Here is a 25,087-nt window from a genome sequence, read left to right on the forward strand (position 1 = left end):
AACCACTGCCCATGTCCCCTCAAGCTTCCCCCGGCTCCTGCAACCACAAATCTACTCTCTGCCTCTGTGGGTTGACCTATTCTGGACACTTCATAGAAATAGAGTCCTGCAATACGTGGCCTTCTGTGTCTGGCTTCTCTCACTTAGCATCTTGCTTTCAAGGTCCTCCCACAGTGTAGCAGGCACCTGCTACACTCCTCAGGGCTGATCTTCCACGCACCTGCTACACTCCTTCTTATGACTGATATTCCACGCACCTGCTACATTCCTTCTTATGACTGATATTCCACATACCTGCTACACTCCTTCTTATGACTGATATTCCACGCACCTGCTACACTCCTTCTTATGACTGATATTCCACGCACCTGCTACACTCCTTCTTATGACTGATATTCCACACACCTGCTACACTCCTTCTTATGACTGATATTCCACACACCTGCTACACTCCTTCTTATGACTGATATTCTACGCACCTGCTACATTCCTTCTTAGGGCTGATATTCCACGCACCTGCTACATTCCTTCTTACGACTGATATTCCACGCACCTCCTACACTCCTTCTTAGGGCTGATATTCCACGCACCTGTGCTACACTCCTTATGGCTGATATTCCATACAGCTGCTACACTCCTTGTTATGGCTGATATGCCACACACCTGCTACACTCCTTCTTAGGGCTGATATTCCACTGCAGGGACAGACTTCATTTGTGTATCCATTCATCAGTGGATGGATGCTTGGGCTGTTTCCAGTGTTGGCTGTTGTGAATAGTGCTGCTATGAACATTCCTGCACAAGTTTTAGGATGGACATGTTTTTCTTATCTCTTGGGTATATAACTAAAAGTGGAATTGCCAGATCAAATGGTGGCTCTGTGTTTAACTTTCTGAGGAACTATCAGCTGCTTCCCAAAGTGGCCATCCCATTATTGTCATATTATTTTTACTTGTTTATTATTATTTTGAGATAGTGTCTCACTCTGTCACCCTGGCTGGAGTGCAGTGGTGCGATCTCGGCTCACTGCAATCTCCACCTCCCAGGTTGAAGTGATTTTCCTGCCTCAGCCTCCCAAGTAGCCGGGATTACAGGCGCCCGCCACCATGCCCAGCTAATTTTTTTATTTTTAGTAGAGATGGATTTCCCCATATTGGCCAAGCTGGTCTCAAACTCCTGACCTCAAGTGATCTGTGCACCTCGGCCTCCCACAGTACTGGGATTACAGGCATGAGCCACTGCACCCGGCCTAATTTATGACTATTTTTAACTGTAGAGACAAGGTCTCAGTATGTTGCCAAGGCTGGTCTCAAATTCCTGGGCTCAAGCAATCCTCTCAAGTAGTTAGGACTACGGGGACACGCCACTATGCCCGGCTAATTTCTAATTTTTTTGTAGAGATGGGGGTCTCACTATGTTGCCCAGGATGGTCTCAAACTCCTAGCCTCAAGCAATCCTCCTGCCTTGACCTCCCAAAGTGTTGGGAATGTAAGTGTAAGTCACTGCACCTGCCACATGCAATTTTTAAAGTGACAGAAATGTGATCATGGCCATGGCAATGGTGCCCCTAGAGCTGTGCCACGAGCAGTACTCGCCTCTTCATGGTGCCAAGATGTCCCTGAGGCCTTAGTCACCTGGGTCCTTGGTGTCCCCTAGGTCAAGGCCATCCCTCTGTCATTCCCCGTCCCTGAAGCAGCTGCCCCTCCTTTCTGCTGAACTAAATTCCTCCCCAAGTCTCACTTTTCCAGAGTCTCCCTGTGAGCTCACACTCATACCTACCTAGTTTCTGAAGAGCCCCAAGCACTGATGGTAGTCACTGTGGCACCTGTGGCACCCCTCTCCAAAGGGTCGCCAGCTCCTGCCTGGCTCTCAGAGCTACACAGCCTCTCCTGACCAGGCTCACAGGTCCACAGCTCTGGACCCAGGCCACCTGGCATGGCCCCCTGAGTTAGTGTCTCTCCCCAGGCCCACCATCAGCCCTGTTGGTAGAGCTGGGTGGACTCTTATCCGCATCTGTGGCCCCAGTATAGGGCTGGGCACATGTGGGCAGTTGCCAAGGCCTGGCAGAGTTCCTCTGCAGCCTCTCCCAGCCTCCTGGCTACCCCTGGCACTTGCCCCGCCTTCTGTCCCCTCCTCCGACTCATGGCCCTCCTGGGCCCCTCAGTCACAGAGAGGCCTGGACATAGCATCAGGTGATAACTAATATCTGCATGACCCTGGGAAGCCACTCAGCTTCTCTGGGCCTCAGTTTCCCCATCTGTGAAATGGGCTGGCCATGCTTAACCCCTGGAGTTGCCAAGGTAGCCCATCAGGGAACATGGTGCCCCTGTACCTCAGGTACTCCCTGGGTGCCTGCCACCTGAGACCACGGAGCCGGCACACGGACCCCCGTCCTTGGAAGTGAAGAGGTGGCAGGTGGGCACATGCACGGCACACTCACGTTTTCACGTAGGGGTCCGAGTAGCCATTGGCGTCCATGGCGGCCAGGTGTGCGCACCGCACGATGCCCACCAGCAGGCCCTGCTTCTGCGAGCTGTACTTGAGGGAGATGAGGATGCGGCCCCGCTCCTCCAGGGACTTGTCTTCGGTCTTGTCCACCTGTTGGACGGGACGGTCACTCAGTCCTCACCTGCTCCCACCCCTCTCTTGGCCGTCCTTGACCTCGTCCACTCCGGCTGCTGCAGCCGGGCCTGGTCAGGGTCCCTGGTGAGTGGTCACACTGTGAACTCACAGACCTTCTGTCATCTCTTCCCTCCCAAGCGTTCTTCCGGGGGTGGACCTGACCCTCGCCCTCCCTGTTCTTGGCTGCATGGCCTGCGGTGGCCTTCACAGCCCAGCAAGGGCCAGCCCAGAGCTTGGCAACTGCAGCCCGGGGGCCAGATCAGGCCCAACGCCTGGCTCTGTGTGGGATGTGAGCTGAGTGGCTCTTACCCTTATTTTAAACAATTTCTTTTTCAAAAAAATAGAGACAGGGGTCTCACTATGTTGCCTAGGCTGATCTCAAACTCCTGGGTTCAAGGGATCTTCCCACCTCGGCCTCCCAAAGTGCTGGGATTACAGCCATGAGCCACCGTGCCCAGCTGGTTCTTACTGTTTGGAATAGCAGAAGGAAAAATGAAATGAAAAACATTTTGTGACACATGAAAATGATATGAAATTCACACTTCAGCTTCCATTAATACCATGTTATTGGAACACAGCCTTGCCGGCTCCCTGATGTTTCCTTATAGCTGCTTTTGCCCTAAGGACAGAGCTGCATGGCAGCCACAGACTGCATGGCACACAGAGCCTAACATTAGTGCTAACCGGCCCTCCACGGGTCTGCAGTCCCCGGCCTGGCGCGCTCGGCTTCTGCAGATGGTCTTCCACCAGGCCCTCCTCACAGCCTGCCCTGACTTTCTCTGCAGTCCCTCGGCTTTGAAGCCGGGTCCCACCTCCACACCTTTGCACACGCTGAATCCACAGCTCCAGCACCCTCCTCTGACCTCCTCAGTGTTCACTGTTGATAGATTCCTGGTCCTTCTGGGCCTAGGGGGCTTTGCTGACCATCCTCGGTGGGTTGGCCGTCCCCTCTGTGCACCCACTGCCTCGGGTTTATCCGGTCATGGCCCGGTGTGGCCCCCTGCTTCCTCAGGGGTCTGCCCCAGCCTCTAAGTTCCTTGAAGTTGGAACTCTGCCTGTAAATTTTGTTTTTGAGACAGAGTCTCACTCTTGTCACCCAGGCTGGAGTGCAGTGGCACGATCTTGGCTCACTACAACCTCCGCTCCCGGGTTTAAGCGATTCTCCTGCCTCAGCCTCCTGAATATCTGGGACTACAGTCTAATTTTTGTATTTTTTGGTAGAGACAGGGTTTTGCCATGTCTGCCAGGCTGGTCTCTAACTCCTGACCTCAAGTGATCCACCCACCTCAGCCTCCTAAAGTGCTGGGATTACAGGTATGAGCCACCGCATCCAGCTAATACCTGAGTCATCTTTAATACCTCAGGGCTGGGCAAGGGCCTGGCACTAGGGGCCCACTGGAGGCTTGTACTAGTGAAGGCAGGAATGGAGGGACAGATGGTCCCCTGTGCGTTCAACCTCATACAAGCAACTCCAGCCTGGGGGGTTCAAAGAAAGGCAGAAAGGTCTGCCCATGCCAGTGGAGCCTGGTGGATGGAAAAGGGTCACCCTGGCCCCAGTTCCCTGAAGGTGCTTCCTGGGGCCTCTCAGGGTGCTGGATGTGGCTCCCTCAGGAGAACCCTGAAGACAGAGTTCTGGTACGTTCCTTACCCTGGAGAAGCTGGGAGCCAGGTAGGGAGCCCATCCAGTCCCTTCCCCTGCCTCAGCAGCTGCCCGGTGCCTGCCTCTCAGGGCAGATCTCAGCTCCAGGCCTCCCCATCCCCAGCCAGCCTGATGCTTCTCCATTCCTTGCCCTCCCGAGACTACCCAGCTTCTTCCTTCTGGCTGCTGCACACCCCAAACCCTCTCTCCTAGGCCCTCAGCCCACCCAGACGTACCCAGCTTGAGCCCTGTGTCCCCCTGGATCCCCTCAGGACTCTACCGGGCTCCTCTCCTAAGCAACCCCAGCCACCTCCTTTTACTCGCAACTGTGCCCCCTAAGCAGCCCCAGCCACATCCTTTTGCTCATAACCGTGCCCTGCCTAACACCAAAGTGAGTCCCTCTGGCTACATCTAACCCTTCCTGGAGCTGAGACTCCTGTGAGGTGAGCAGGGATGTCGAGCAGGGAAGACATACATGCCCGACCAGCCATCTTCGCCACCTCCCACGCCCAGAGCAGACGTGGCTAATCGATCCTAGCGTTTGCCCTGAGCTCCAATGCCCCCTCAGAATCCTTTCCGACACAGTGCTCAGGCAGCCATTCCTGGTGCATCAGGCCAGGCCTGCGAGATCTCGCTATCTGCCCCCAGGCCTCGATGCACTGTGCTGCTTGTGTCAGTGTGTGTGGTGTGAAAATTAAACAATATAAACCAGCAGGGTCCGGGCACGGTGGCTCACACCTGTCATCCCAGCACTTTGGGAGGCCAAGGCGGGCAGATCACCTGAGGTCAGGAGTTCAGGACCAGCCTGGCCAACATGGTGAAACCCTGTCTCTACTAAAAATACAAAAACTAGCTGGGTGTGGTGGCGGGCGCCTGTAATCCCAGCTATTGGGAGGCTGAGACAGGAGAATCACTTGAACCCGGGAGGCAGAGGTTGAAGTAAGCCAAGATCGCGCCACTGCACTCCAGCCTGGGCAACAGAGACTCCATCTCAAAAAAAAAAAAACCAAAAACCAACCAGCAGGGATATTTTTAGCTCTTTTTTCAGGGGTGGGATATTGTACTTCGGGTTGTTTCCTATGAAGACCACTGGGTCTTGCTCAGTATCGACTGAGCCTTGCTCTGTCACCCAGGCTGGAGTTCAGGGGCACAATCTCGGCTCACTGCAACCTCCGCCTCTCAGGTTCAAGCGATTCTCCTGCCTCAGCCTCCTGAGTAGCTGGGATTACAGGCGTGTGCCACCGCACCCGGCTAATTTTTGTATTTTTAGTAGAGACGGGGTTTCGCCATGTTGGCCAGGCTGGTCCTGAACTCCTGACCTCGTGACCCACCTGCCTCCTGACCTCGTGACCCACCTGCCTCCTAAGATGTTGCCTTTCTTAAGTGACATAGGTCATGTGGAAAAACTGGGTTACCTGTGGTTAGTGACTAATAATAAAACAGAAAAGGTTATATCCACCACACAAAGGTCTGAGTGGGAGAGAATGTGACAAGGGAATAAAATTGGATCAAATTATGCAAAAATAACTGGGATTCTGGGAAGAAGCCCTGGCCACAGGCTGACTCACCCCAGGGCTTGACTTGGGCTAAGCTCGAGGCGAGTCCACGTCCCTGGGCCCCACTGGGGCTGGGTACACTGGGGACGGCCGCTGGGCTTTGTCCTCCTGAACTTGCCCCTTGCCCAGGCCTCTAGGAGGACAACGTGCCAGCGAGGGAACCGTGCCTCCGCCTGTGTCCTGAACACTGGGAGGCTGAGGCCCCAGCATTTCTCTTGACCCCAGTGGCACTGGGGACTCCTGGCTTCACCAGCCCTATGAACCAGGTGAAGGTGAGGCCAGAGACAAGGGAGGATGGGGGAGGGAAGAGGGACACAGAGACCGAGACTCGGGAGGGCGCAGCCGCTGGAGCAGGCCAGGGGGCAAAATCTGTTCTGACATAACATTGAGACAAACGCCATTTCTAGGAAAGGACACTCTCCTGTCTCCTCTGTGCATCTCACAGGCACTCAGATCTAACACGTTCCAAGCATGCTCCTTGCACGTCCCGTCCACCCATGGTCCCTGCTGCAGTCCTCTGAGCACAGCAAACAGCCCCTCAGGCTTCAGTGGCTCAGGCCCCAAACCTCGGATCTGCCCTTCCCTCACCCAACGACGTCCTATCTGCTGCCTGCACATCCGGGTCAGAATCAAGCCCTCCTACCGCTGCCAAGGTCAGGCCAGGGCTGCGCCCATCTCTCCCCATCTCCCCAGGCCTCCTGCCCTCTCCTCCCTCTTCTTCAAGCCATCCTGAGCCCAGGCCAGCGAGCCTGGTAAAATGTCATCTCTCGCGCTCCCTCAGCTTAGCACCCTCCCGTGGCCACTCAGAGTGAAAGTCAGAGTCCTTCCTCACCTCCACCCCCTTGACTCTCCACACTCACCTCCCCGGTCTCCCCTCCCCTCTCACTCTGCCCCTCATTAGCCCCATCGCAGGCAGGAAGTTCTGCCTTCCCAGCACCTGCCACCGAGCCAGGTACACAGCAGGTGCTCAATCAATCCTCTTACCGGCAGCTGCTTCTCCAGGCAGATGCTGAAGGTCTTGGTGTGGTTGGGTTTCAGCTTCTTCAGGGGCACACGTGTCTCCCCGATGAACTCATTGTGCCGGAATTTGTCCTCATCACACACAGAGATCCTAGCGGGGGCGGTGGCGAGAGGCACAGCGAGCGTCTCAGGCGCACTGAGCGTGGTGGGGATGTGCGCGGGTAGGGCCAGCCCTGGCTTGTCCTGCCCCAAGCCCGGCCCTGGTCTGGGGTGGGAGATGCACAAGATGCCCGGGCCCTGACAGGGCCGGAGTGTGGCATGATATCAGGCACTGTCCTCACGGACAAGTGTCCTCAGGTTGGAAGAGGGGACAGGAGAAGGCAGAGCCAGCGCCAGGAGTAGCCAGGGGCTGGGAGAGCTGGTTCTCTGGAGGGAACCACCTCCAGCACCCTGAGAGGCCCCAGGAAGCACCTTCAGGGGACTGGGGCCAGGGTGACCCTTTTCCACCCACCATGTTCCATTGGCATGGGCAGACCTTTCTGCCTTTCTTCAAGGTCCCCAGGCTGGAGTTGCTGGCATGAGGTTGAACCCACAGGGGACCATCTGACCCTCCAGTCCTGCCTTCATGAGGACGAGCCGGGTGGGAGTGGGGGTTGGGGAGGGAGCAGGCGGCCCGGGACCCTCACCCACCGCAGAGTCTTGCGGATCATGTCTTCGTCTGTGATCCCATAGTAAGTGAGGGTCTCGTTCCACGTGGGGTTCAGAGTGTTACGGAGAGTTTTTGTTCTGAGCTTATTTGCCTGGAGAAGAGAAAAACGATCTTATTAGCATCAAAGGGTGTGTCAGACAGAACAAGGGCCCCCAGAGATGGCCACGTGCTCATCTTGGAGCCTGTGAATGTGTTACCAACGTGGCCAAGCGGACTGAGGCTGCAGGTGGAGTTGGGGCTGGTAACGAGCTGATATTAGAATAGGGAGATTATCCGAGATTGTTGGGTGGCCCAATGTGGTCACGGGCTTCTTAAAAGCAGAAGAATGGGCAGAGAACAGAGTCGGAGTGAGACGTCACCAAGGAAGGGGGCCAGAGAGATGCAATGGGGCCCGCTGTGAAGGTGGAGGGAGAGTCACGAGCCCAGGAGGGCCAATGGCCTCTAGAAGCTGGAAAGAGCTAGGGAACTGTGGGCTCCCCAGGCTCCAGAAGGAACGCAGCCCTGCGACACCTTGATTTTAGCCCAGAGACCACTGTTGGACTTCTAACCTGCAGAGCCGTCAGAGAGTAAGTGTGCTGCTTTACGCCACGAAGTTCGTGGTCATTTCTTGCAGCAGCCATGGGAGGCTCATCCAAGGAGGACCCACCTCCAGCCCCTGATGCCACGGGGTAGGTTCTGCAGGAGGCCTGTGTGGAGCTGGAGTCTCCTTCCCAGGGCATTCCCTGCCTTTGCTGTGGACTGTCCCCTCTGCCTGGAACCCATCCTGTCCTCGGGCCTGCCTGGGGGGTGGCCCCTCCTCCTGTGCCAGCGACTCTGAGCTCCTTGTCTGAATCGGTCTGATGCCTGCCACACCCGGCTCAGGCTGGGAGGTCAGACAGCCTGTCTGTGGCAGCATCAGGTTCCCCACTGTGGAAAGGGCACAGGAATCCCTCTCTCCCATTGATTTCGGGAGCTTGTTTATAAGGAGACTGCTCTTTATAAAAAACACCAGGGAAAGTCCTGGGACTTTCTACAACTCAGCAGCCAGGCACTGCTGGCTCCAGTCCCACAAATGAAGGGTCACTGAGCTCCCGTGTGCGGCATACTTCCCGGGTCACACTCGCCCTCAGCCCTCACATCCCTGAACCCCTGTTGCAGCATAAGCACATCAAGACCTGGCGTGGGGAGCCCATCTCTTCCCCAGGAGTAGGTGGTGGGGCACGGCCGTTTCCCCTACAGCCCTGCCTTCCCTAGAGAAGGGGGAAGGGCCCCTTCCAGGGTGGGCCTCCTGGACTACTGTGGGCCCCAGGCCCACCCATTTAGGCCCCCACATAAACTCAGACTCTGCCCCATGAAATTCAAAATAAAACAGCACTGAAGTGTAGGATGCACAGAAGGAAGTCTAATTAAGTTCTGATTTTCCATGGCTCAAGGTCACCTTGATGCTTTTATTTAACAGCAATTTTTCTCTCTCCTCTCCTAGATGCACCTGCTGTGCTGGTGCCCTCAGCACTCTTGTGGTCGGACTCTTGGGTTGTCTGGCGTAGGAATGAGGATCCTGTGGTCAAATATATGGGGCAGATTCCGCCCACTTCATTCCCCTTACGGAGAGTCAAGGAACAGCCCATCAACACATTAAGTGCTCTGATAAGTCCTATGGTACAGAAACCTGTTTAACAATGTTTCCCAATGTTATTTAACCACAGAGTCCTTTGTTTGCACCTAATAGTAACTTCCAGCTGAGAATGCTTCTTATAAAATGCTGGCCTGGAAATTCTCCGGGGGTTTCCCCAGATCAGCAGGTAGGTAACGCTGACTCGTGAGGTCCCCAGGAGGCAACAGGGTGTGGGGCAGACTGGGTGCTCTGTGTGCAGCTGAATGGCTGAGGTCCCATCAGCTTGCTTGCGCTCTGAGGGGAGTGGCAGCTGTGGGCCTCCCTGGGTGCCCCCAGCCCAGTCCAGGCCCCAAAGCAAAAGGACCAGAGTGCGTTGCCTGAGGTGGTGGACGGGTGCAGCTGGTGGGCGGGCCTGGGAGAAACCCCTCACCTTACTGGCTCCCGGCAGCAGGTGCAGCTTGACGTAGGGGTCTGCCAGCCCATTGTGGTCCATCGGCTTCAGGCCCTGGGCAGAGAACAGCAAAAGGTGTGAACTGGAAATCGCGGAGCTGGAACTGACAGGGCCTGCAGGTGCCCTTGTCCGCTGGGTCTCCTAGCTGGGTCCATTCACGGCGCCTTTCTCAGAAGCCCCCGGGCCCCACACCTCCAGAGGGAGGGCGTGAGGATGGCTCAATGCCGGTGCCTTCTCCCCTCCCCAAAACACCCTGGCCCAGGGCAGCTGTCATGGGGCCTCTTGTCAGGACAGACTTTCTCTTTCTCTTCTCCTCATCCTGGAAGCCAGTGGCTCGCCCTCCTCTGAGCCTCCCTCTCCACCCGGCTTTGCTCAGGCCCTTCCATCATCCTGACTCCCCTCCCCCATCTTCCAAGCATGGCCTCCTGAGTGGCCACACCCCTCACTGACCCTAAATCCACATAACCCTGGGACATGGTCCGAGACTAGGCCCCATTTCTGGCCATATTGGCCACAACTCCCAGCCCGTCCACAGAGATCACACAAGCTGACTGGCCACAGAGGGTCCCTCCACAAGATGGCACCCCTCTCTCACTCTGGTTCTTTTAGAAAACCCAGCCACGCGTGCACAGCCAGAGGCACACAGAAGCATGGACAGATAGGGGCTTTCTGACCTCAGCAGGCTCTTGTCTCTGAAAATTGCATTTGTTTCCTTCTGGGATGTGCACAGGGATGCAGGGAGGCAGCTGCAGCATCTGTAGGGGTGCAGCCGGCAACCCCAGGACAGTATTCAAGGCTTCCACCCAGCCGGGTCAGGGAGGCAGCGTGGCAGCTCACACCAGGCCCATCTCCAAGGGGAGGCTGGGGCTCCCTCCCAGGCCCAGCCCACCTTGCTTTGACAGAGCTCTGGGGCTTCCAACCATCTACTTCCCTGCCACTGGCAAAGGGCAGAGGTTTGGGGGCCTGGCTGGCTTGGGTTCCAGGCTCAGCTCCTGTGTTCACCAGCTGGGAAGTGGATGAGTTACTTTGCACGCTAAGCCTCAGCTTTATCATCTGTTAAAGGGGTTGGCCGGGTACGGTGGCTCACGCCTGTAATCCCAGCGCTTGAGCCCAGGAGTTCAAGACCAGCCTGGGCAAAACAGTAAGACCGTCTCTTCCAAAAACTAAAAAATTAGCTGGGTGGGGTGGCACGTGCCTGTGGTTCCAGCAGCTAGGGAAGCTGAGGTGGGAGGATCGCTTGAACCTGGGACACGGAGGCTGCAGTGAACCATGATCGCACCACTGCACTCCAGCCTGGGTGACAGAGTGAGACCCTGTCTCAAATTTAAAAAAAAAAAAAAGGGCAGGGATGTAATACTCCCATCTTCTTAGGGCTGGAGTGAGAGGGAGGGAGACCGTGTGGACACAGGGCCTGGCAGGCAGGGTTTGCTCCCTTCCCTGCACGCCAGGCCCCCGTGAGATGCCGGAGAAGTGGTTGAGGTCTGGTGGGTGCATCTGAGCTGTGCCTGCACTGTGGGGCTGCCTCTGGGACAGGGCCTGGCTCAGTGGCCCAACACGTGCTCAAGGGGACAAGGCTGCTCCAAACCCAACTCCCTCACCCTGGCCTTGCGCCTTTCCCACCAAGTGCCTGAGGCGCAGAGTTCTGGGAATCTGGGGGCCCAGCCTGACCGGGGGTACCTGACCGCTGTGTCTTATTCTTACAGTTCTTATACGTTTGTTTGTTGTAGCTTAAAATGTTTCCATTTGGGCCACGTTTCTTGACACATTTCACTTACAAATCTTTGGGCCACCAGAAGTTCTGGCGTGTCTTTCCAGTGGCCCTGGTGGTCCCACCTCCGTACCCCAAGACACCCGTGGGAGCTAGGCTGGGTCGAGAGGTGCTGTCATGCTGGGACAGGAGTGACGCCTGCTCTGTCCTGCAGACCCCGGGACTGTGACGAGGCCCCTGCTGCCGCCTCTCTACTCCTCCACCGGGCAGGTCCCTGAGCACCCTGGGCAGCCACACATTTGGCCAAAAGCAAAAGGACCAGTAGGCACTGCCTGAGGCTGTGTCACTGTGCTGCCACCAGCTTCTGTGCCCAAACAGGCAGCTTCCCTGGCCCCGACCCGGGGTTCCACCAGTGCCTCCACCCTCTGTGGGTGGAGGGAACCTGACCTCTGTCCACAGAAGGGGAAGGGCAGGAGGCTGTTTCCAGGGCAGGGAGCTGTTAGTGGGGCCCTTGTGCACACCCTCCCCACCTTGGGAGTTGGCAAGAGACGTAAACTGATCCCATGGTTCAGGGGTGGGCCTCACGGGAGGTGATGTGGTTTGGCGGTGTCCCCACCCAAATCTCATCTTGAGTTGTACTCCCATAATTCCTACAGGTTGTGGGAAGGACCCAGTGGGAGATAACGGAATCACAGGGGGAGGTTTCCCCCAGACTGTTCTTGTGGTAGTGAATACGTCTCACTTCTCACGAGATCTGATGGTCTGATAAGGGGAAACCCGTTTCCCTTGGCTGTCATTCTCTTGCCACCAAACATGTGAGAAGTGCCTTTCACCTTCCACCATAATTGTGAGGCCTTCTCAGCCACGTGAAACGGCAAGTCCAATAAACCTCTTTCCTTTATAAATTACACAGTCTCAGGTATGTCTTTATCGGCAGCGTGAAAATGGACTAATACAGGGGGGATGGGCAGAGGCGGCCCCTGGGGAGGCCCTGGCTAGTACTGGCACTGAGGGAACAGATGAGGGGTCTGGCTTTGAGAGGACAGCCTCTCCCCAAAACCCTAGCCCTGCCCTGCCCTGGACCTCTCAGAGGCTGTTGCTGGTGAAGTGTTCAGAAGAGGAGCTTTCTAGTCTGAAGTATCACTCAGCCTGAAAAAGAAGTTTTGACACGTGCTGCAATGAGGGTGAAGCCTGAAGACATTCTGCAGAGTGAAAGAAGACAGACTCAAAAGGACCGATCCCGGGGACTGCAGACTCAAAAGGACCGATCCCGGGGACTGCAGACTCAAAAGGACCGATCCCGGGGACTGCAGACTCAAAAGGACGGATCCCGGGGACTGCACTTATATGAGGTCCCTAGAATAGTCAAATTCATAGAGAAGGGAGCCAAATGGCAGCCTCCCCAGGGGCCAGGGGAGGAGGAAGGGGGAACTGTTGTTTAATGGGTCCAGTTTAGTTTTGCAAAAGCTGAAGAGGGCTCTGGAGATGGGTTTCACAGCAGTGTGAAGGTAGAAGGTACTTAGCACAACTGAACTGTACACTAAAAATGGTTGAGCGCTGAGGGGAGGAGTAAAAAAAAAAATGGTTGAGATGGGAAATTTAGATCTGTGTATTTTACAATAAAAAAAAGTCTCCCAGAACTGGCAGTGCCAGTGGCCACGTGTTAACTCATTTAATGCTCACAACAGCCATGTAGGGCAGGGACAACCAACCCTATTTACAGATGGGCAAACTGAGACTGACCCTTATAAGGGGGAACAAGCAAGGGTGCACCCCAGGGTGTCCAGCCCCCACCCTGGCACTCCAGAGGCCAGCCCTCCTTCAGCTCGCCCACCCTGGGCCCCTCCCCACACCCCAGCCCAGAGCCCCAGCTCTTCCCCAGCCTGCACCACCCCTTCCCTACAGAACTGGGTTTACACAGAGAAGGAACTGGGCCTCCCACCCCCACTTCTGATACCTGAGGGTTACAGCCCAAAGTGGACACACACTTACATGTGTGCACGCACAGTACCCACACGTACACACAGAGACACACATACAGCTATGTACGTGCACACACACACACACCTGGAGCTGGGAAGGGAAGGCCCTGGTGTCTGGCATGGAGAGAGGAAGGGGCGGGCTTTGGCCAGAGTGGCCTGGCAGCCAGCACCTCTCCAGTCCCCAGGCCTGGACCACCTCTGCAAAGTTAGACAGAGGGAAAGGAGGAAGGGTCTAGCTTGGTCTCTACCTTGGCACAGCTGGGGTTTGACAAATGCTCAGTTCTGCTCCTAGCGGCGGGCTGGAGCCCCCGCCAGGCAGGGCTGGACATGCCCCGAGTCATAGCATGGGTGGTTCTAGAGGGGAAGGCAGGGGTGGGATGGAGCGTGCAGGCCTCTCAGTGCCCTACCAGGGCCCTGAGGCTGGTGTGGATGGCACTCACACCTACCCATGGCAGTCCACATGTGGTGGCCCAGGCTGTGCTGGAGGACAGCCTGGGGTGGCACGCAGTAGCCTGTCCTGCTGGGTGGGCATGGTGCCAAGGGCAGACCTCGCTGCCAGGCTGGGAGGAGGGGCAGGGAGCCTGCAGGTTGGGAGGCTGGGTGGGGCCTGGACCCAGGCAGCTCTGCGGGAAGCCGCTGGATCTGAGCTGGGCTGGCTCAGGCCCTTCCATGGGGCTACTAGAGGGACTCCACTGGCCATGCAGGCCCTTACCTTGCGAGAGAACATCAATTTTGGCACCTTCCTCCCACAGGGAGCGATGGGGTGAGGGGGAAGGGAACAGGACAGTTGAGAACATGGAGCTGACACATGCTGGCTGGAGCGGCAGAGCCAGAGGGCAGCACCAGGGACCAGGCCAGGCTGCAGAGGGGTCCACAGGCACCCACAACCCCAGCCCATGTAGTGAGGCTCAGAGGGCCTCTGGGCTCAGGCCCTGGACGCCCTGCCTGGAGTGGCATCGGCCTCCTCCCGTGGCTCGGCTTCCAGGGTGCAAAGTGGCATCCCCACTCCTCAGGGCGTCTGGGAGGCCTGGAGGCACCAGCACCCAACCCGCCCTCCCTTGGCCTGCAGGGCAGACATCACCCTGCTCCTCTCTTTCCCTCTCAGCAGCCCCTCCCCAGGCTCAGGGGTCCTCGGTCCAGGCCTTCATCTTCCCATTCTCATCTGTTTCTTTGCTCCCCACAATGCCTGACTGTCCAGGGCGTTTCTTGGGGTTGGGTATTCAAGAAGGTTTAAACAAGAATTCCTTCCTGGCCCCGCACCCCACACAGCGCAGACATCTAAAAGCCTGGACAGGAACCTGGGGGGTGGTGTGGTCTGGCCTCCCTGACCTAGGCCATCTCTTGAGGACCCCGGGGCAGGGAATTTGGGGGCAGGTGGCGGGGCCTACCTTGGCCTTGGTGATGGTGCAGTGGAGGGCGTTGTTCTCCTGGTCGTACAGCAGGCTGAAGTCCAGCGTGCCCAGGGCGGCTGCGGACAGAGGAGGGCACAGGTCCCACCCTGGCCGCATCTTGGAGAGGCTTCTCCTGCCCCTGTGAGGCTGGATGAGCCTGGCCTGGGCAGGTGCCACCATTCCATGGTGGCTGCCGCCAACCAAGCACCTGCTGTGTGCCAGCCCCTCACCTACCCTCCCAGTCCCATCCAACCCTGGGAAGTGACAATATTCTCCCCACTTTCCAGAGGAGGAGCTGAGACTCAGAGAGGTCAGGGGGGTCACTCCAGTTCCCTGTCTGGCCCAGTGTGTGGCCCACCTGAGTTGGGCACCCAGCCAGAGGACTTCCTGCCCTCCTGGTGCAACTGCCAGTCTGGGCCCCGTGCCTCAGTTTCCCTCACCTGTGAAATGTCACGAGGATCACATGAGAAAGCAGAGGAGATGAGGCTTTGAGAGGGACAGGCCCTGGCCAGGAAGATCAGCTGATTTGATCACCAGTCCCCCAGCCAACACACAGGACTGCGGCTCCTCCGTCTCTCTGGCCCCTTGGGGACCCCGAGCAGGCTGTGAGGAGCCAGCTGGGTCCTCATACTGCTGCCCCCAAGTCTCTCAATGGCAGTGGTAACTCCCAAAAGCCAGCAGGGAGGGTGCAGCCATAATTGGGTGCAGCTGCCTCCCTCCCCGGGGACAATCACTCACAGCAGCTGTGGCTTTCCATGCAGAAGCGGCTCCCAGCATGAAGGCCGAGGTGATGGTGGGGGGCAGAGCTTGGGGGCAGTCCCCAGACAGCAAGATGCACATTCACAGATGGCTTCAGAAGCCCAGAGCCTGCTCCCAGGCTGCAGGGCCAGTCAACTGGTGTCACATTCCTTCATTATTTACCAAGTGTTTACGACATGCCAGACTCTAAGGGATGGACATCTGTGAGGCAGCGTCCCTACCCCAAGGAAAGTACAGCTTAAGGCGAGGAACAAACGGAAATAATTTGCTGCGGTAGAGTCTGGTGAGCCGGGAGCCATGGGGAGCCCATGTGACTTGGGACCATCAGGGAAGGCTTCCTGGAGGAGGCCATGCTTCACCTGAGCCATGAGGGATGAGTAGGAGTTGGCCAATGGCACAGAGGGGCTGGGGGAGGTGACGATTCCAACCACAGGCCAACCAGCAGGTGCGGACTTAGCGGCTGGTGTGATCCTGGGATAAGGGAAAGCCAAACTTGAAGGACGTTATTCTTCAGGCTCTGACCTAGGCTCCCAAACTGTGGCCACACCTGACCGGGCCCATCATTTACATCTCGTCTGCGGCTGCTTTCCTACGTCAGAAGCAGACCACACAGCCTGCACAGCTGAAAATATTTACTATCCGGCCCTTTATAGAACAAGTTTGCAGATCTCTGGGCGAGTGCTGGGCCCAGGCATAACAAAGTTTCTTGGGTCTGCAGGGAAATTGGCTAATGAAAGGCCACGAGTGTGGAGTGTCCTTTATTCTGAGCTGGTGATGGGAGTGGCGTTTGTCTAGATCATCCCCTTCTAACACGAATCAGGCATATGTCTCTGTCTTTGCAGCAGTGTGGGGTGCAAGACCTGCCCTCTGACATCAGTCTCCTCGGTTCAAATCCCAGCGTGCCCTTCCCTACTGTGTGACCAGCTTATCTAACGTCTTTATGCCTCAGTTTACTCATCTGTAAAATGGAGACAACAATAGTATCCACCTCGCAGCACACAGTGTGCCTGGGGTGTAGGAGGAGCTGGCAGCACACAGTGTGGCCGGGGTGTGGGAGGAGCTGGCAGCACACAGTGTGGCTGGGGTGTGGGAGGAGCTGGCAGCACACAGTGTGGCTGGGGTGTGGGAGGAGCTGGCAGCACACAGTGTGGCTGGGGTGTGGGAGGAGCTCAGTAGATCATTAGAGAAGGGGCAGATCCCTATGGTGGGTTTTCTAGCTAACAGTACTGGCTTCTATGAGACCCATTCTGGAATGAAACTGTCCTAAACTGGATCATTTCCCTCCCTGCCTTTGGGAACAGAACATACAAACTTAAACTTTTCTGAATAACCTGAGTCATTGCTATGGCTACAATTACTCTTCCGTATGTCACAGTCATGGTCCAGATGCAAAAGGGGACATGAAGCAACCCCTCCACCAGAGGGTCCCGGGTGGCCCTCTTTTCGGTTTTCTTCATTTTTCTGCCTCTTCCTTTGACATCGGCCTGAAACTCCTATTAGATTACTTGTCTGTGGTGGCGCAGACAGCTCTCGCCTATTCAATAATTGTTTCTCCCATGAGACCAGGTGATGATACTTGTTGGAACTGTGTGCAAACTAAGAGCCAACAGGTCTTCAGTGGCTGGTGTGGTGCTCACGCCTGTCATCTCAGCAGTTTAGGAGGCTGAGGCGGGTGGATCACTTGAGCCCAGGAGTTCGAGACCAGCCTGGCCAACATGGCAACGAAACCACAAAAATAGCCGGGTGTGGTGGCTCACGCCTATAATCCCAGCACTTTAGGAGGCTGAGGCGGGTGGATCACTTGAGCCCAGGAGTTCAAGACCAGCCTGGCCAACATGGCAACACCCGTCTCTACAAAAAATACAAAAATAGCCAGGCATGGTGGCACATGCCTGTGGTCCCAGCTACTCGGGAGGCTGAGGTGGGAGGACCACTTGAGCCCAGGAGGTTGAGGCTACAGTGAGCGTGATTGTACCACTGCATCCAACCTGGGCGACACTGCGAGATCCTGTCTCAAAAAAATAAATAAATACTAGGTCTTGAGTGAAGCCTGGGGCGCGTTCTTCTGAGCAGGGTATGTGTGCCTCAGCAATAGCTGTAGCTGGCCTTCAGCTGCCTGCATGCTAGCTGCCATCTCCACACCAGGCAGGTGAGGCTGCTGGAAGGGAGGTATATCCCACTGCTTCTGCAACAGTGAACACAGCCACAGTCCAAGACGCACCAATCTGTGCTTTTGTAACAATATTCTCCAAAGCCGTTGGCTTTACGTGATAGTAAATGGATCTGCTGTTCAGGTCAGGCCTACCTGGGGTTTGTTCCCCCAACGAATTAGCCTCCTGAGCACAGGGACCATGCCTTGGCCACACCTGTGAGACCAACAAACAGCAGAGGCAGACACACATGGCTGGTCCATTCAAACCAACTTGCCCTCCAGGTGCTCCCAGGAGCTGGGATCTGGTGTGACACCCACGTGTACAAATGCACACTCTGATTTCTGCCTGTTTCCCAACCCCAGAGAAGGACAGCCAGAAGACAGAGTGGCTGCCTGCTCCCCCTGGGACACCCAGCTCCTGGAGGGGAGGAGCCCCTGCACTGGCTCTACAGAAACCCCTGTCCAAGGAGGGCAGCGATCTGCTCCAACTGCTTGGGGGGAAAACTGACACCTGTCACCACCTCCTGGGAAGGAACAGCACGCCCAATGTGTCACCAGGAAGGGACTGATGAATTTCTTTGAACTCCACTGGAATGTCTTTAAGAAATGATAGTTTATAAACAGAAGCTCGGTCACAATTTTGAGAGGCTGGTGAAACTCTCTTACAGACACATGCCCCAAACTCTTCATTTCCCTTTAGAGAAATGAGGCTCAGAGAGGGGAGGTGAGCAGCTCAGCGTGGCCCAGCAGACCCGGGCACACAGTCTAGGCCTCTTCACTTCCATCCTAATAGTTTCTCCCTTACAGCCTAGTGGCTCCCAAGAAGTTTTTTTTTTTTTTTTTTTTTGGAGACAGGGTCTTGTTCTGTTACCCAGGCTGGAGTACAGTGGTGCGATCATGTTCAGCCTCCCAGGCTCAAACCATCCTCTCACCTCAGCCTCCCAAGTAGCTGGGACTACAGGCGCCCACCACCATGCCCGGCTAATTTAAAAAAATATTTACAAAAAAAGAGACAGTGGTGTGTGTGTGTGGCGGCGGGGGGGGTCTCACTACGTTGCTCAGGCTGGTCTGGAACTCCCGGGCTCAAGCAATCCTCCCGCCTCCACCTCCCAAAGTGCTGGGATTACAGGCACGCACGGGCCACTCCGCCCTGGTCCAAAAAGCTTTTTTCTGGCCACTTTGTTTAGCTGAAATCTTAGGAGGATGCAACTAAGAAACAAACAGAGAGAAAAGCAGAGTCGCTCTAGGGGAAGGAGAGTGGGGGCTCAGCCGCTGCCCTGGAGAGCCCCCCGCGTTGGAAAAGCACCTCGGGCTTGTGCTGGGAGTGGGGCGGGCCCTAAGGGCAGGAGAAGGTGCTTCTCTGTGAGCCACAGTGCCCTGCCCTTGGAGCGCTCAAATCACATGACCCCACCGAAGTTTACGTCTTCGGAAAAATAATGAGGGTTGGTCACTAATGGGCCTTTGAGAGTTGTCACCCGCTTGTCGATAATTATAGAGCTTTAATGGGGCTAATTCAGAGAAAATCAAGCTCAAGCCCCTGTTGGCTCCTCTGAGGCCGAACAACCCTGCTTGGCTGATGGAGACCTGACAGCCTCGTCATAACCTTGGTTTGCGCCTGGACTTTCCTGACACCCATGGGAACAGGAAATCTGCCCTGATTTCTTTTTTTTTTTTTGGAAGAAAAATGTCAGGCTCTCAAACAGTTTAAAAAAAAAAAAAAAAAAAAACTGTGGCAAGGACCATAGAAAATCATCAAGCTTGTGTTGAAAGCATTTCATAGTTGGGGAACCTGAGCCACTGAGCCAGGCCGGCACTGCAGGGGGGACAGAGAGAAACGAGCCATCATCCTGCTTCCCAGGAGCTCAGAGACGAGTGTTGAGATTCTTATAAACATCTTCATTCACCTGCTTTAATCAACTCCTGGACTCAGTTCAGCCTCCTTGGTGTGGCATTCAAGACCTTCTGTGATATGACCGCTTTGGCCTCCTCACAGGTCTCTTCCCGTTCTTTGAGCCACTTGGCTCTATTGTTTTGCCTACACTGGGCTGAGTTTCTGACACTTCAGGACCTGTGTACACAGCCGTCCCTCTGCCAGGAGCACCTCCCTTTCCTCTTTCCTCTCTGCCAGCCCACCTCCTCCCTCCTCCCAGTCTTAGAGCTGAGCCCTCTCTGTGAGTGACCTCCGCCAGCCAGAGCTTTCCATCTGGGTTCTTGCCTCCCTGTCCCTCGCTGTGGGGTCACCTGTTTGTCTTGGTTTGGATGAATACCCTCAGGTCAGAGGTTGCCTCTCAGCATTCTTCTATCTCTGTGCCTAACACAGAGCCTGCCACAGAGTTGTTGCTATAACGTTGAGTGCATTAAAAATGTCACAGGTCCAGGTAGAACATGACTGGGGCCAAAGAGGTTCTGGGCTCAAAGGAAGGGGCACCACAGCTAGTGGGGGCTGGAATATGCCCCCTGACAAGGAGAACCTTTGTGGTGGATTCAACACTTTGTCCTTGCTCCAGACCTGCATGGGCATCAGTCCTGACCCGGTCTCGGGTGAACCACACAGGGCAGGTTTAACACAGCCATGTGATGCAATTCTGGCCAGTGAGACAAAAGGTCAGGTCTCCTGGGGACTTCTGGGAGAGGTTTCCTCGCTCTTACACTGAGACACGAGAAAAGGAATCGGTCCTTACCCAGTCGAGGACCTTATCGTTACACGTGATGCCTGGACCTGCTGCAGCCACCTTGGACCTGAGGGTCCTGCTTGGCTGATGGAGACTGACAGCGTCATTCTGACCTTGGTTTGCACCTGAACCTTCCTCACCCAGACACCCCTGGGAATCGGAAACCGCCTTGATTTTGCTCTACAAGGAAAAGCGCACAGCCACGAGCAAAGACGGACGGAACCCTCACCCCTGACAGTGCCGAGGGGCTCCCGCATGGGTGCACCCTGGCACGGCAAGACCTCAGCTGTCATTGTTTCAGCCACTCTGAGTTGGTTTTCTGTCACTTGCAACCCATGGCACTCTAGTGATTACAGCTTTGAAGAACGAACTGGGCTTCCACAGGTGGGGGCTGGGCAGGAGAGCATCTCCAGTAGGGGCAGCATGTGGTGTGTGTGGCCCACGGCCCACCTGGAGGGCAGCACGCCACAGAGGCCACCCCATGAGAACTGGCAGGGCGGACGCTGGGTCCTGCTCCTCATTAGGACATGCACTGCCTTTCCTCCCTGTCATCGCCCCTCTGCGAGATCTGCTGGGAAAATGCGAGTCGTGTGCTGGTGCTTTGACATGACTGAATAAAGGAAGGGCTTTAAAGAGCCAGGAGAAAAGGCTGAGTAAATAAACAGCACTTCACTCTCTGCCTTGGACAACAGAGCAACCGCCCTCATTTCTTTTTGTCAGAACAGAGATAATCCAATAATTAGGGCAGCAAATAGCATAACCCTGGCTAAAGCCATAATGAACCATCTGGCTTGAATCATTTAGGCTTATTCTAGGGATCTGGTTGTCACAGCCCAGAGGGGGGCACGGCCTGGGGTACTGGGTGGAAGGCAGTCCCACCCCAGAACCTGTTCCCCCACCATGGACAAGAGCCAAGATTTCTGGGCTCCTGTGCCTAGGATGTTTGTCAGCCGCCCACAGGATCCAAGCCTAGGGTGAGGCCCCCTCGAAGGGGGCGGCAGGGGCCCAAGCTGGCCCTAGCTCAGTGGCACACCATCCTCCTTGGCTCCTCTGAGCCCATTTTCAGAATTTCTTTGGCGTGTCCTGGTAATATGGGTGTGGCCAGCCCACAGTTCAAGCTGGCAAAGCTGCATCCAGCTCTGCCCTGCACTGCTGACCCCATGCGAGTCTGGCCCCTGCACGGCATGTATCTCAGGCCAGGGACCCAGCCCTGCTGCCAGGACATGCTCGGTGAATGAAGGGCTGCTGAGCTGATGGATTGGAGATGGGGCTGGCTGGCCTGAGTTTCTAGCTTCCTGGTCCCCTCCTTGCTTTGTGGGTTCAGAGACAGCAAAAAAAAAAAAAAAAAAAAGCCTCTTGGCCATCTGCCATCCAGAGGGCCCTCTGTGGCACCAGGAGGGTGGCCTGAAGCTCTGCCCTCGCCTCTTACTTCCTTGGTGCCGCAGCAGAGATGCCGGAAATGGGAACGACTTTCCCATCCCTTCTTCTGGGGGAGGCTTTGGATTCAGGGCAGCCAAAGTAGTGACTTGGGTCCCACTCAGGGCCTGCCCAGGGGATCAGCACGTCCAGGGTGAGCTTCGCACAGGGTGCCAGGAGCAGAGGGGAGGGGGGTGGATCTAGGGCACAGCCCTGAGGGCGAAAAACTCTTCCGACCCAATTTCCCCAAGCTGGCAGGAAAGTGGAGGGACAAGACTGCTCCCCAGCCCCCATGCCCCAGGGCAGGGCCTTCAGATGCCAGGCGCTGGCCCGAGGGCCGTGGTCCAGGCCTCGAGAACGTGCATAGCAGGCAGTTTCCCCTACAGGGGCCCTGCTGTAACCGGCCACTGCTGATGGGCCTCCGCAGTTGGGGCGATGGGGGGTCTGCGCCCAGGGGCCACTGGTAATCCCTGCCTTCAGCTTCTGGTGGCACAATTGATGCTTGGGAAACTCCAGGCCCGCAGCCCACAGGCCCCGGTGAGTGCCCAAGCCGGGCGCAGACATCCCTGCTGCGCAGGGGAGGGGCAGCCCCAGCCCTGGAGAAGCCGGAGCAGGACTCCTGCCCGACAAGGGCCACGTCCCGGGAAGGGCTGCGGTTTGACGCTGGTTTTCCAGGTCTCAGTGACAAGTCTGGAGCCCACAGCGGGGCTAGGAGGGGGTTCTCACATCCCATCCCCACCCCGCGCAAACCAATTCCTCACTGGACTGCGACCTCTTCCGGCGTCGGTTTCCCAGCCAGTCCCGGTTCGGGCCGGACAGGCACCCTCGGGGACGGGAAAAGGCGCCGGGAGCGCCCACCGGCCGGGCCTCGGTCCCGGGACTCCGGCGCTTGCCTGCTCCCAGGGGCTCGGGGCTCAGTCCCGGAGGAGGGGGAGCGGGCCGGGGGGCCCTCTCTGCCCGGGGGCCGCGGGCGTAACAGGTGGGCGAAGGTGCGCGGCCCTGGCGAGCGCTGCGGCGGGGTCCATGGACACCGGAGGAGGAACCGCCAAGGTTTTTCCAAAGGACGAGCGGCCCCGCGGTCCTCCTGGTCCTCGGCCCGCGCGCCAGCAAAGCAGCTGCGCTCTGCGGGCCGCCGGGCCCACGCGGGAGGCCGGGCCGCTCCCAGCCTCGGGCCCCTCCCCAGCTCGCCCCAGCCCTGACCCTCGGCCGCGAGGCCCTCCCGGAGCGGCTGGCGAGCGCGGAGCCACCGCGCGGCCGGCAGCAACTGGTGTCTCCCCGGGACGCAGCTCCGCCCTTCCCGGGAACAAAAGCAGCCGCCCGCGCCGGAGCTCCGGGAGGGCGGGCTGGCAGGGAGGGGGCGCGGCGCTGGCTCCGGGGAACCCGGCCCCGGAAATGGGACTCCCCCAGGGGGCGCCCCCAAACGTCCCTCCTCTGCGGTCTGGGTCTGGGTCGGAGGAGGCCGGTGGGCAGGGCGCGGAGAGCGCACCAAGAGCGCGAGGGGGACCGGCCGAGGGAACCCGTGAGGCCGTGGGCGGGCCGAGCCCGAGCCAGGGGAGGGGGCGCGAAGTCGGCGAGTTGGAAACTTACTGCAATCGTCCGACTCGTAGCCGTCGGCGTCCGGCTCGTCCTCCGGCGGCTTGGCTGGCGGCCGCGCGGGGCTGGGACCCGGGCTGGGGCCCGGGCTGGAGCCGTAGGCTCCGAAGAGCTGGTCCACATCCTCGTCGTCCTCGCGGGCGCCGTCGGAGGGGCTGCGGCGGCCGGCACCGGCCACAGCCGAGCGCGCGGGGGCGTCCGGGGGTGCAGCGGCGCGGGGCCCGGCGTCCGGGGGCAGGCCCCGCGGGAAGCGGGGGAAGTAGTCGGAGATCTGCTTGATGGGACGGATGGGGCCGGGGCACACGTCGATGGCCATATGCTCCTGAATGCTGATGGTCGCCTTCTCCCCGCGCCGCCGGAGGGTCATGCAGGCAGCGCCGCCCCGCCCCGGGCGCGGCCCGGCCCGGCGCGACCCCGGCCCGGGGGAGGCTCAGCAGGCCCGGCGGGGCGCGGGGGGTGCTGCGGGCATCGCCGGCCGCGCCCCCGGACGGCCCTGACTTGGCTGCTGCCCGCTCCGCTGCGGACGGCGCGAGTGAGTGCCAGAGGCCGGCAGGCAGGGGGCGGGCCCAGCCCGCGTCACCCGGCAGCAACCAAGCAGGGTGAGTGTGCGGGCTGCGCGGGCGGCGCGGAGCGGAGGGAGCCGCGCGGCGCCACATTCACTCGCACTCGCACTCACACCGGCGTGCACGCCGGCCCGGGACCCCGCGCGCGCACACTCGCGGCCAGGCAGGGCCGCCGGGCGCCTTCCGCTCATGCACGCCCGCAGTACAAGCTGGGAGCCAGCTGGGCAGGGACCCGCAGGACGCGCACCCACACGTTCCCGCGCGTGCCAGCCCACGCTGGGCTCTGCTGGCTCTCTCGGGACACACGCAGGTGTGCAAGTGCACACCTGCGTGTGCAGAGACACGTGGTGGAAGCATCCGCTCGCTCACACCGTAGGACACACACACAAACGTCTGCATGCGCACATACAGAGTTGGTTTAGGATGCTGTGACACAGTACATCCCCAATGCACAGGCGTGCACACCTAATGGAGCACACACACAGGTGATCAAGGGCACCCAGGGCACAGGCTTCCACACCCCCAAGCACCCCTAACAAGACGCACAAACACGTGCCCATAGAAGTGATCAGAGGACGCTGAGCACAACTCCCTCTCTCCTCCCCCATCTAGCAGGACATGGAGTCACACTCCTAGCGTGTAGGGACAGGCTGCCTACACACGGGCAGGACATGTACACGCTCAACTGTACAAGGACACCGGGGCACAGTCTGTGCACACATATTCTCAGGTCACATACAACACAGCACTCTAACCGCGGGTCAGTCCCTCACTTGGTCAATGAGTAGTCCGAAGGACCCACCGGGGCAGGGTGGCTGAGAACCTGCACAGGGCCTGGTCAGGAGGGGGTAAGGGCAGGGCCTGGGCGGTGAGTGATGCAGTGAGGCTGGGCGGCACCCTCCCCCCACCCCCACTCCTACTCTAAGCCTCCCACATGGTCAGATCACTAAACAAATCCCACAGGGCCCAGCCCCGGCTGTCCCGCTTTCCGGGACCAGAGCTCTGTTGGGAACTGCTGCTGCTTGGACAGGTGTGTTCCCGGAAAGCCCTGGGCATGGATGGAATCCTGTTTACCCTCTGGTTTCCACTGACGTGTAAGACACTGAGCTTCTTAGCTGGTGCCTTTGGTGAGTCTGAATGAGGGGCTCCAAGCCTCTCTTGTTCCCCCACCATAACCCCTGCAGAGTGATGGGGAGCAGAGGAAAGAGGCAAAGCCTTGCCCTATGGCTTCCAGCTGCACACTTCTGGCAGGCTATTTGACCTCTTTGAGCCTCAGTTTCTTCATCTATGAAGTGAGGCTATTTCCAACTGCACAGCATT

General features: G+C 57.7%; 1 protein-coding gene across 1 annotated transcript in view; it reads right to left on the minus strand.

The window, feature by feature from the left end:
- DOC2B (double C2 domain beta) overlaps nt 1–23,857 on the minus strand; it is a 33,964-nt gene extending 10,107 nt beyond the window's left edge. The window contains exons 1-6 of the mRNA XM_032138174.2: nt 23,199–23,857; nt 14,610–14,689; nt 9,511–9,585; nt 7,468–7,577; nt 6,802–6,928; nt 2,441–2,598 (exon numbers count right to left, since the gene is read on the minus strand). Of these exons, the coding sequence (XP_031994065.1) occupies nt 2,441–2,598; nt 6,802–6,928; nt 7,468–7,577; nt 9,511–9,585; nt 14,610–14,689; nt 23,199–23,571 (923 nt within the window). The 5' untranslated portion in view covers nt 23,572–23,857. The remainder of the gene's footprint in view (nt 1–2,440; nt 2,599–6,801; nt 6,929–7,467; nt 7,578–9,510; nt 9,586–14,609; nt 14,690–23,198) is intronic.
- Nucleotides 23,858–25,087: the final 1,230 nt, after the last annotated feature.

Source organism: Hylobates moloch, unplaced genomic scaffold, assembly GCF_009828535.3.
Source record: "Hylobates moloch isolate HMO894 unplaced genomic scaffold, HMol_V3 SCAFFOLD_19, whole genome shotgun sequence".
NCBI classification, from domain to species: Eukaryota; Metazoa; Chordata; class Mammalia; order Primates; family Hylobatidae; genus Hylobates; species Hylobates moloch.